The sequence below is a fragment of the Sinohyriopsis cumingii genome, chromosome 9 (genome assembly GCF_028554795.1).
Source record: "Sinohyriopsis cumingii isolate HCF-2022 chromosome 9, ASM2855479v2, whole genome shotgun sequence".
NCBI lineage: Eukaryota > Metazoa > Mollusca > Bivalvia > Unionida > Unionidae > Sinohyriopsis > Sinohyriopsis cumingii.
The window spans coordinates 98620344-98633866 of record NC_142969.1 but is presented as its reverse complement, the minus strand read 5'-3'; the positions used below and the strand labels follow the sequence as shown (position 1 = coordinate 98633866).

At 34.3% G+C, this 13523-nt stretch overlaps 1 protein-coding gene across 1 annotated transcript in view; it reads left to right on the top strand.

Moving 5' to 3' along the window:
- The window catches only part of LOC149792312 (uncharacterized), a 162779-nt gene that overhangs the window by 114944 nt on the left and 34312 nt on the right, over nt 1-13523 (top strand). Inside the window, exons 7-8 of the mRNA XM_089970887.1 lie at nt 9350-9519; nt 12900-13047. Of these exons, the coding sequence (XP_089827013.1) occupies nt 9350-9519; nt 12900-13047 (318 nt within the window). The remainder of the gene's footprint in view (nt 1-9349; nt 9520-12899; nt 13048-13523) is intronic.

Here is a 13523-nt window from a genome sequence, read left to right as displayed (position 1 = left end):
TGTATAAGAATTACATATTAATTAAGTTTGAAATAACAAATTCGGGGTAGTTTGTCGCTGTATAACTATAGTTAATAATAATAACAATAATAATAATAATGATAAAAATAATGATGATAATCATAATGTCTTTATTTAAAAGGGGTAACTCAGTTAAATGCAAATAATATCCCCTTAGGGATTGTGTAAAAAATTAACGTTTTTGCTTTCACATAAAGATATAATGTAATACACCAATTGGATCTTTGTCATACAGTGCTCGCAACTGATGTTGTGATTGTGTGGTAACAGAGACACCAAAGAAAACTGTAATTATTAAGTAGTTGGATATGTAACTTATGCCATTTTTTCATTTTTCACCAAATTTTATTAAACACATTAGAGGACTTTAAAAATGAATATTCATTGACTTGAAAGATTTAAGTTGACAGAATTTTTTTTTACATCCTATTTTTTATTGGTTTAATATTCTCAACTTTAGCAGTTTAAATGTTCATGATGTTTGTAATGTCCACGAAAGGGTTTTTCTATTTTGATATTTTTGGAATCAGCCAGTCTTGTGGCATCATCATATGTAATTATTGTATTATGATCGGTCTTTTACTTTCTATTTTATTTTTATGTCAGTTGCACTGGTTCCCCCATTCACATTTTTTGTTCTTGGAATAATAATAATAATAATAAAAATAATAATAATAATAATGTTATTCAATTATTTCTTTCTTTATTTATTTATCAAGTTTGACTCCTATAATCATGGACTATTGAGGCTCTTTTTTGAAAAGTACAATGATCTGATTCATACAAAAGATAATAGTAATTACTATTTTAATGTCTTTGGTAATTACTTTTTATTTTAACATGTCTTTGGTAGTTACTATTTATTTTAATATATCTTAGGTAATAACTATTTTATTTTAATATGTCTTTTTGTTAATCACTATTTATTTTGACATGTCTTTGATAATTACTATTTAGTTTAACATGCCTTTGGTAATTACTCTTTATTTTTATGTCTTTGGTAATTACTCTTTATTTTGTCTTTGGTAATTACTCTTTATTTTAATGCCTTTGGTAATTCTTGATTTTAATGTCTTTGGTAACTACTCTTTATTTTAATTCTTTGGTAATTACTCTTTATTTTAATGCCTTTGGTAATTACTCTTTAATTTTAATGCTTTTGGTAATTACTCTTTATTTTAATGCCTTTGGTAATTAATGTTTATTTTAACATGGCTTTGGTAATTATTTATTTTAATATGTCTCTGGACATACTATTTATTTTAATATGTATTTGATGATTGCTATTTATTTTAATCTGTCTTTGGTAATTACTATTTAGTTAAACATGGCTTTGGTAATTACTATTTATTTTGTTGTTGTGTCTTCAGTATTATAAATGCTAAATATAATTAGAATCTCTTAGTAACACATGCTCATGATATCTACTATTAAATACTGTAATATATTATGTAAATTTTACATGCAGTTGAAGCTTGTTCTGTAGAACTGTACCAGAGTGATGAAGGTTTTTTCAGTTGCTCTGTTCTTGGTTTTGATGGATGAAGGTTTCCGTGTGATGTTGATCTCAAATCATACATAGTTGAATAAGGCTTGGGTATATACTGAAGAAACTTTGGCGCAGATCCATGTACAAAACTACATGGTAAAAATCAATCCATTCATACATTGTAAACCATTTTAGTCCTGTAAATAATGCTTCTGATGAAAAATCAATTGATATATTTAAAATAATGAATCCTGCCATTTTAAAAGTTTATAAATCCTCAGTTTCCTTGTATAGTTGAACCATTTGTTTGAAGAATATACAGATTGTTGTATACTGTATAGAATGCAAGTTTTAGCTACATATTTCTTGAATCTGCTAAGTATTTAAGTTTTAGATGACAATTTGTATACAGCTTGTCAGTATGTCATTGTAAATTATTGTCTACAGACACATGTACAGGCACTTCATGTTTGACATTTTCTAACTGACAATTATTTATTGTAAGAGATTATTCTGGGTTTCCAAGCTTCTAGTTTTTGTGATGTCCCCAAAATCAGACATTTTGTTTTTCCTTCATTAATTGCCATTTTGTTTTGTTTTCTGTCCAGCTTTGGACTGATAAGGTCCAAGTCTAATCTTGTTTTGGTGTGTCCAGCTTTGGACCGATAGGGTAAAAGTCTAAACTTGTTCTGTTGCTTGATGCAGACAGTGTTAGCTGTTTTTCTGGTTGCTGCAAACATTTTGTAACAATCTGAGACATAACACCAAGCCTGTTTAAAACGTTCCAAAAACTGTTTTGGAAATTATAATGGTGCAGTCTTTATACAGTTTGTATCATGAATTAAGTCAACACATGTACTGTCCTTGCAAGGTCAAATGCTGTCAGAAACTTGGGGGATTGGCATAAAATTTATCCGCTTTTGTAATGTAACACCATGGATACAAATGCTGTGGTAAAACATTGTCAACTATAATTTGGTTTATTATTTACTTCATTGAGGATCTTTGTATTTTATTGAAATCACAGTATTTCTGTTTTTCATTGAAGATTTCTGTATTTCATTGAGGATTTCATATTTCACTGAGGATTTCTTTATTTCATTCACAATTTCTATACTTCATTGACAGTTTCTATATTTCATTGAGAATTTCTATATTTCATTGGGGATCACTGAATTTCAATGAGGATCTCAGTATTTCATTAAGGATTTCTTTATTTCATTGAGGATTTCTATATTTAATTGAAGATTTCTATATTTCATAGCGGATCTGTACTTCAATGAGGATTTCTGTATTTCATTGAGGATTTATGTATTTCATTGAAGATTTCTGTATTTCATTGAGGATTTCTGTATTTAATTGAAGATCACTGTATTTCATTGAGGATCTCTGTATTTCATTAAGGTTTTCTGTATTTCATTGAGGATCACTGTATTTCATTGAGGATCTCTATTTCAATGAGGATTTCTGTATTTCATTGAGGATTTCTATATTTCATTGAGGATTTCTATATTTCATAGCAGATCTTTATTTCAGTGAGGATTTCTGTATTTCATTGAGGATCTCTGTAATTTATTAAGGATCTCTATTCAGTGTAAAATGTATATATTTATGCTATATTGGTATATTGATTGCCAATGATGACACCTGTACTGATCAGTTGTGCATTATGACAGCATTTAATCATGACACCCTCATTGCAGACACAATATAACTTGATAATTACAGACTTTCAAAAGAAAAACTTGCACCAGAAATGCAACTGGAAGTTTTTGTTTATAACCCCCCCCCCCCCCACAACAACATAAGCACATTGAAACATTATTAAGAGTGAATTTTTATTGGAAAGCAATGGTATAATGCAGCCTGATTTACCTAGCCAGGCAAGCAATGATATAATGCAGCCTGATTTACCTAGCCAGGCAAGCAATGATATAATGCTGCCTGATTTACCTGGCCAGGCAAGCAATGATTTAATGCAGCCTGATTTACCTAGCCAGGCAAGCAATGATATAATGCAGCCTGATTTACCTGGCCATGCAAGCATTGGTATTATGCAGCCTGGTTTACCTGGCCAGACATTATAATTGCCTGGCAAATTGATACCCAGCCCTTACAATAAAGACATTAATTTTCTAGACAGTATGTGGGGAAAATTGATAATTTTCGTTAGTAAACAAATTATCTGGACAGAGAGACAAGTAATTTTTGTGTCCAGATATTTGGCTCAATAATGGTATTTTATGTCACAGACTGATGATGATAATAATGGTGATGATGGTGGTGGTGGTGGTAGCCATTTTATTCTGAAGGGAATTTTTGTCTACCTAAGCATAAGACAAACTTTCTAAACTTTGTGCCAGATAATCAAAAATATTGCTGTACTTGAGAATTTTAACATCAGAATAAGCTTTGTTATGTGTATGTTGACATTTTCAGTGTCTGTCATTTTTTAAGGACATTATTAAATCTAGTTGACACTTAACATTGATTCAGTCTTGAAATTAACAAACTTTAGTTAAATTCCCAAATAAAAATGAATTTAAAACAAGTTACTTTTCAAAGGTGTTATGTCCAGCAATATAGTAATGCCTAAATGTTTACAGGCCGTGTAGATTTGCTGAATTGACTTGCAGTCTAACTTCAATAACACTGGACAACAAATTTTTACAAAAGTCATGTTACTGAAATAAAATTAGTCAATTCTTATCAATTTTTATGTGCTGAACACGAATATGACAGTCAAATTGCAAAATTGGCTCTAGTTTTTTTGTAATCTGCAAGAAATTAATGTTTACATAACGAAATGCATTCCAATAGTAAAAGGTCAACTGTAATAGCCTACCTATAAAAAATCAAGTCATTGACTACATCTTAGATTTCTTCGCCTGTCTCTTGTACAGCTGTTCTGGAGCATCTCTGAGGAGTGTCCAGCAGTAGTCAGCCAGCATTGTAGTGGACCATTTTCCCTGGTATCTTTGTTCCATTGTTGCGATATCTTGATGAAAACGTTCGCCGTGTTCATCACTAACAATACCACAGTTGCTAGGAAAGAAATCCAAATGGGAATGAAGGAAGTGAATCTTTAGAGACATATTGCAGCCAAGTTTCTTATACTTCATCAACATGTCTTCTACTAGTTCCTTATAGTTTTCTGCCCTAACATTTCCGAGGAAGTTTGTAGAAACTAGGCGAAAAGCATTCCATGCTTGTTTCGCGTCACCTTCCAGCAAGTTGTTGAACCGGTCATCTTTGAAAAGCTCTCGAATCTGAGGACCCACAAAAACTCCCTCTTTAATCTTTGCTTCGCTGAGTCGAGGGAATTTTTCATGCAGGTATCGGAATGCTGGCAAAGTCCGGTCAATGGCTTTCACGAAGTTCTTCATCAAACCTAGTTTGATGTGAAGGGGTGGTAGCAAGATTTTCTGAGCCTCAACCAGAGCTGGGTGTTGGATATTCTTCTCTCCAATGGCTACATTCTGCCTGTGAGTCCATTCCTTCCTCATGTAGTGCATTTCCCTTGCTCGGCTATCCCACTCGCATAAGAAACACATGTATTTTGTATATCCTTGCTGCAGTCCCATTAAAAGGGCAACTACCTTCAAATCACCACAGAGGTGCCAGCTGTACTTGTTATACTCAATGGAATTCAGTAGCTGCCTTAAGTTATCGTATGTCTCTTTCATGTGGACAGCATACGCTACTGGAATAGATGGAAGAATGTTTCCATTGTGCAAAAGCACAGCCTTGAGACTCAGTTTCGAAGAGTCCACAAATAGTCTCCATTCTTGTGGGTCATGAGTGATTTTTAAAGCATTCATGAGGCCCTCAATATCGGAACAGAATATCAGATTACTTTCCTTTCTGAAGAAAGGCTCCAATTGCTGGTGGCGCTTTCGATATGCAGTAATTGTGACATCTTCTTCTAGAAGATTCCATTGTTGGAGTCTTGATCCTAGCAATTCTGCCTTGTTCTTTGATAAGTCCAAATCACGAATCAGGTCATTTAGTTCTTCCTGTGTTATTCTGTGTGGGGTTGATGATGCACCACAGTGAAAATCTGGATCACTGCATGCTGATGGACCAGGAGAAGAACAGGTCGACTCACCTTTGTCTTCGTCAGATGAATCAAGAGAATATTCTGCTGGAGGTTCTGGAATAGGAAGTCCCTCACCATGTGGAACTGGTCTCAATGCAGACGGAATGTTTGGGTAGACTATTCTCGACTTCTTTCGCTTCGTTATTCCGCCGGAAAGAGGAGGAACCAAGCAGAAGTAACAGTCATTTAGGTGGTTGCTTGGCTCTCTCCACACCATTGGGACTGCAAACGGCATTGATGACCTTTTGCAATTCAACCACTGTGAAAGCTGTGTTGTACATGTAGCACAGCATATATGCGGAGCCCAAGGCTTGTCTTGGTCACCAACCTTGCATCCGAAGTAAAGATGATATGCCTTCTTCACTTGAGAATTGATACTTTTCTTCTGGTTGGCAAATGTCACTTCCCCACAAATATAGCAAAAATTGTCCGCGGTATTAACACACTTTCGAGGCATTACTGTTCTTTATTGTACGTAAATGGATAAAATAATAAGTTTTATGTAACAGTAGCTTGAACTGTCTCGCACAACGTCTAAAATATTTTAAATGCTGAACCTATCTGATTGGGCTTTATATAGTACACTGCTTACGTCAGCTTCAGCAGCCGCCTGGCATTAGTATAATAGGCCTACACATGTATAGTACACTGCTGACGTCAACTTACTTCAGCAGCCGCATGGCATTAGTATTGCATTGCATCAGAAAATGATGCAATCAACTGTGGATGATGTGAGCATGATGGTATTATGCAATGTTACATCATTATTCCGGATGTTGCTGCAGTCCTACTGGATAAATTTACACAGTGAAACATAGAAAATGAGGTATATGAATATCTTCAAAACGAGAGCCAATACAAATTTTTCACGGTTATATTCGTGTTCGGCACACCAAAATACTACAGATTAGGACCTTTTCAAGTCAGTAATGATTTCACTGTTGACCAGTGTAATCTATTGAATGCTTGTGAAGCAATTTCCTTGAAGCTTTATGGACAGTCCCGTTTTCTGACTTTTAAGAATGTTGACTTTGGTGAGCAGGAAACTGGTCTAATATCTTGAAACAAATGAATGGCAATGACCAACAAGGTCCTGTGTAATTAGTTTTTAACTACATACAGTAGGAATGCCAGGATTGTGTTGGGTGCTCGTGTACATGATATGATTGAGGTAGGAATGCCAGGATTATGTTGGGTGTCTGAGGTACATAATATGATTGAGGTAGGAATGCCAGGATTATGTTGGCTGTCTGAGATACACGATATGATTGAGGTAGGAATGCCAGGATTGTGTTGGGTGTCTGAGATACATGATATGATGGAGGTAGGAATGCCAGGATTATGTTGGCTGTCTGAGATACATGATATGATTAAGGTAGGAATGCCAGGATTGTGTTGGGTGTCTGAGATACATGATATGATTGAGGTAGGAATGCCAGGATTATGTTGGCTTTCTGAGATACATGATATGATTGAGGTAGGAATGCCAGGATTGTGTTGGGTGTCTGAGATACATGATATGATGGAGGTAGGAATGCCAGGATTATGTTGGCTCTCTGAGATACATGATATGATTGAGGTAGGAATGCCAGGATCATGTTGAGTGTCTGAGATACATGATATGATGGAGGTAGGAATACCAGGATTATGTTGGCTTTCTGAGATACATGATATGATTGAGGTAGGAATGCCAGGATCGTGTTGAGTGTCTGAAATACATGATATGATGGAGGTAGGAATGCCAGGATTATGTTGGCTCTCTGAGATTCATGATATGATTGAGGTAGGAATACCAGGATCGTGTTGAGTGTCTGAGATACATGATATGATGGAGGTAGGAATGCCAGGATTATGTTGGCTCTCTCTGAAATACATGATATGATTGAGGTAGGGATGCCAGGATTATGTTGAGTGTCTGAGATACATGATACGATTGAGGTAGGAATGCCAGGATTACCAGGTATGTTGGGTGTCTGAGATACATGCTATGATTGAGGTAGGAATATCAGGATTATGTTGGGTACTCAGGTACATGATATGATTCAGCTAGGAATGCCAGGATTATGTTGTGTGCTTATGGGTATATGATATGAATTAGGGCTTAACTCAAGTATAAATTGTATTCAGTACCCACCATTGCCGATTGTATTTCCCCAGCCAGATTTGCAGGTTATAGTTCATTTTTTGCTTCTGCTTAATAACAAAACTTATATGGACCCAGTTTTCAACAAACCCTGTAGACATACTACACTTTGACTAATCAATTCTGCAGGCAGATAGGACCAAGGTATGGTTGCCGGTACAGAAATTGAAATTTTTGTTACATGTATACATACATCAGAATAGTACAGACAGCTTTCCATTTCAAGGAAGGTCAGAAAGTCCAACCTTATGATGAGACGTTAGATTTTTTATTTGGCTTATGCATAACAATATTAAATAATTATTGGTTTGGTTGAATGTTTTATGGCACTTGAATACAAGTAGGTTATTTAGGCCAAGGAAATTTGATGAAAGTGTTTGCCAGAAAAAACACCACCATGGTAGCCATCTTGGATTGATCCATATGTGTCAATATTCAAACCCACCAAATTGGAATTGCCTTATTGTTTGGGAGCCATATCATTTTACTGAATTGACTGGCAATCTAACTTTATTTATGAATGGAATGATTAATGAAACTTTTGCCATAAACCAGGCTAAATGCACAGTCTGGTTTTCTTATCATTTTAGAGTATGTTGAATATAGTGGACAAAAAAAGTGGAACCACTCCATTACTCTCAAGCAAATGACAGGCAATGATAAGCAAGGACAGGCATCATTGGTTTCAAACTGCAGTATAATTGACAGCATTGTTCAGGGCACCTGTGGGTATATCACACCTGTAACTATGTGATGCCTGTGACTCTGTGACACCATGATTTGAAAGGGAAATTTGCAGACAAATTGTGAGATTCCCAGAATCCTGAACATTGCCTGATGTAGGGACTAAGTAAATTGAATCTTTTCATTTACTTGAGAACAGGACTGTGTAAACCCATAGTAAATTGGTGTGAATCAATAGTTTCTTCCATTCAAGATGCCTCCATATGTTTTCAACATTCTGCTTACTCAAGTGATGTGGTTGCAAATTCCCTGAGAAAAAATAACTCATTAGATCTGCATTGCCACACCTGCAGATGTAATATTTTGCTATCGTCTGCATTTCATGGACCATCAATTTTTGGTGCAACTTGGCAAAAACATACGCATATTAATCATTATCTTTCTGAATAAAAGGTAAATATGATTATCTGTCTGCAGAGCTGTCCATCTAATCTTGCATTTTCCTGATGCCTTGAGAGTTGGTCCTGTCATGCCTTGATATAGGAAATAAATTTTTAATTAGTATGCTGATGCATCGCTCAGTGCCCGTCATTAGTTTTATGTGGGAAGATTCGATCTTTGTTCCAAGCAAGGCATTTTGAACAAAGGGTTTTGTGGCATTGCTGTACATATTGTGAATTGTGACTTTATATGAAGGTTTAGCAGTGATTCCAAAATGGGTTAGAAGGTACAAGGTCAAGGCCATAAATAAAAGGTTAAAGTTCAAGATTGTAAGCATATCATGTTTTGCAGGAGATAGTTGTGAATTTTTTGACATTTGTACAGATGCACGTAAGAGTGAATTTTTTGGTATTTGTATAGATACATTTAGGAATTTTAAAGTATCATATAATAATAACAGGTATTTTTTCAGATGACCTGAAGCCAACTGTTGCCCATCGAGACATCAAGTCACGTAACATCCTGGTGACACTAGACCACAGCTGTATCATCGCAGACCTGGGCTTCTGTATGCCAGCTACTGGATCCAAACTAATCCACAAACACCATGTGGAAAATGCTGAACAGTCATCACTCACTGATGTAGGTCATCAGTATTAGGGGTGGGGGTGAATTGTATTCCACACAGTGAAAATCTTCTTGATCAAACAGAAAAAAATGGACTTTACAAACTTTAATGATATTATAATAAACTTCTCTCTTGATTCAATTTCGTTTCTTTCAGATACACTTACATGACTCCTACCTGCATATAATGACCACCTGTCTGTAAAACAACTTTTATGGTCCCCTGTGCACTTATCATATGCTGGTTTGACTATTTTCTTCAGGGCTTTGAGTGGTAATGCACAAACTGCATTGGTCTTTGCTTACAGTAATGACTGTTTTCCACTCATGTCTGTGTAGCTGCAACTGATTTACACCTCACTACACTGTAAAATCAACTATTACAGGTGGAATCAGGCAGAAGTTACATTGTTGTTCGGAGTGTCAGACTTTGATTTATGAGTTACCACCCACTGCAGATCCTTCAGAGAATATAACCCACTATGCAAAGTAATTCACAGATCCGACATGTGGATCCCACTTGGAGTGGAGTTGAGCATTAATTTACACAATGTGAATGCAGTTCAGCTATTGTAAGAATGTAGCACCAGAATAAATCACTGAATTATACTAAGCATCACCCTAAATTAGCACAGGTGTAACATGGATTAGTCCACTTTGGGTGTATTGTATAGTTGTTACCAGTCATATGAATGCATCTGTTAAACAGCAACTGTGCTTAATTGGCATGTGAAATGCTCTTACATAAAATAAACCTGACAAGCTGAATTACATCAAGAAATGTTAATACCTGTGCAGTATCAGTTTGTAGAAATGGTAATACCTGTGTTGTATCAGTTTGTAGAAATGTTAATACCTGTGTTGTATCAGTTTGTAGAAATCTTAATACCTGTGTTGTATCAGTTTGTAGAAATGGTAATACTTGTGTTGTATCAGTTTGTAGAAATGTTAATACATGTGTTGTATCAGTTTGTAGAAATGTTAATACCTGTGTTTTATCAATTTGTAGAAATGTTAATACCTGTGTTATATCAGTTTGTAGAAATGTTAATACCTGTGTTGTATCAGTTTGTAGAAATGGTAATACCTGTGTAGTATCAGTTTGTAGAAATGGTAATGTGTTGTATCAGTTTGTAGAAATGTTAATACCTGTGTTGTATCAGTTTGTAGAAATGGTAATACCTGTGTAGTATCAGTTTGTAGAAATGGTAATACCTGTGTAGTATCAGTTGTAGAAATGGTAATATCTGTAATACCTGTGTTGTATCAGTTTGTAGAAATGTTAATACTTGTGTTGTATCAGTTTGTAGAAATGTTAATACATGTGTAGTATCAGTTTGTAGAAATGGTAATACCTGTGTAGTATCAGTTTGTAGAAATGGTAATACCTGTGTAGTATCAGTTTGTAGAAATGGTAATAAATGTGTTGTATCAGTTTGTAAGAATGTTAATACCTAATAGTATCAGTTTCTAGATCTTCACCAACAGACCTGTTGCCAGTCAACACATGACCACAACTGCTCATTATTATAATTACGTTACAAAATTATGACACAAAATTTATTTGGTATTTTGCAGATAGTGTTAGCTTGATTTATCCATCTGTCCACCCATCTTTTTCTCATGTTCATATCAGTTATCAGGCATTGTTGAAGGGCATCTAGTTCTCATGTTCAGGTCAGTTATCAGGCATTGTTGAAGGGCATCTAGTTCTCATGTTCCGGTCAGTTATCAGGCATTGTTGAAGGGCATCTAGTTCTCGTGTTCAGGTCAGTTATCAGGCATTGTTGAAGGGCATCTAGTTCTCGTGTTCAGGTCAGTTATCAGGCATTTTTGAAGGGCATCTAGTTCTCGTGTTCAGGTCAGTTTTCAGGCACTGGAGGGGTATCTGTAATTTTTGTGTTAGGTAAGTTTTCAGGCGCTGTGGAAATACATCTGTAGTTCTTGTGTTCAGGACAGTTACAAGGCACTGTGGGAGGGTTTCTATAGTGCTGGAATACATTTTTTTGTTTATTTTAAAAATATTACCACATATGAAATTATGCATTTTGGTTTGTACCTAATATATTAATATTTGTTGAGAGACATAAAATGGTACCAAATTGAACTGGTCTATGGTCTATAATATCCTGTGATTGTCTTTGTCTCTCTGTTAATGGATAGCTATAGATATCGCAATGACATGTGATCACAAGCACCACCTAATCTTCGTTTTTGCAGATAAAGATAACAGTAGAAGGTGGGTCAAAGAATAAGGGTAGCCTCTAAATGAAGACGGCTTTTCAAAATGAGATGATTAAAGATCCTTCTGCCCAGACATTTTCAGTGGTTGTTATTTCTTTAATTCTGTAATCTCATTTTAAATATTTTTAGACATAAATTAAAAAATAATATTGTGAACTCGGTAGCGAGGATATTTCAGCACGAATAAGACAAAATTTAAACAAAGCAAGAAGTATGATGTTGTAGCAAGAAGAAATGTTTTCTTCAGCGTTTAACAGCAATAAAAATATATTTTAGTTCTCATCTCATTGATGGCTCAATTAAATATGTAGCTATAGTTACAGATTTTTGTGTGTTTTTCATGTGAGATTTGATCAAACAACACGGAAAGAATTGGTCATTTTTTATATTTAAGCGATTCATTTATATTTTTTTAAGCAATTCGAAATGTGAAGTTCATGATTAAAATATTAAAGATCACAGTTTTGGGTTTATTGATTTAAATACAAGACATCACATTTATAAAATTCATTTATTTTGATGTAAAATCTAAAATGTAAAGTTAACTGATTCAAATATATAACATTAAAATACAAGTTTAATTGATTCAAATATAAAACAGTAAAACACACAACATATAAAACATTAAAATACAAGATCTGTTGAATCAAATATAAAATGTCAAAATGTAAGGTTAATTGATTCAAATATAAAACATTAAAATACAAAGTTAAAATGAAAAAAAATTACAAAACATTTTTGTTTTAATAATATTTTCTATTTTTTGTGTGCATGTAAGTCCACTTGTTACTTTGCTTTAAGAAAATGTAAAGAAAATGTGATAAAAAATGTGATAAAAAATGTGATAAAAAATGACCATTTGTGTGTGCAAAATTTATGTTAAATTTAATAATTATAACTTATATCGATAGTGTACGAAAGAAGGTTAAATTTAATTATGATTCATATTGAAAGTGAAAAAATGTCAAATTTAATTATGATTGATATTGATAGTGTATTAAAAAAAATGGCAAATTTAATTATCATATATAGTGATAGTGTTTGAGTAATTAGAGGGTATGGAAAATAAAAATAAATTATTGTAAACACATCCTGCAGTCTGGTAGATAAAGAAATGTGTCATTATTCTTTCTGTCTTTTCTTTTTATCAGGTTGGCACTATACGTTACATGGCCCCCGAATTGTTGGATTGTGCTGTGAATCTGCGTGACTGTGAGGCATCACTGAAACAGATAGACATATATTCCCTTGGTCTGGTTCTGTGGGAAATTGCCACTCAGTGTTCAGACCTTTATCAAGGTAAAACATTTATTAACCTGTAGTGTATGTCATTCTTTATACACTTTTTATTTATTATTTTTCATGTGTACAACTCATTTTGGGTAAAATATCATTTTCATATGAATTTGAGGGAAACAAAATCAGAATTTCTACCGATTCATTGTATAGGGGAAAAAGACAGACAATTCAGTATTTAATGGTACTGTATTTTTTGTTTTATAGATCATCTGCTGTCTTAGCACTTTAGTAATCTGTTTCTTATGTTATTCATGCCTGGTTAAAATTGTCGTCACTTTAGTAACAGCAAGACAAGCACACATGTACACACACATATACACATGAAATTATCCTCACTTTCTAGACAGGAAGAGATGCACACAACTGAAATTGTCCTCACTTTCCAGACAGGAGGACAAGTGTTCACACAGTTACACATGAAATTGTCCTCACTTTCTAGACAGGAAGATATGCACTTGATACTGTCCTCACTTTCT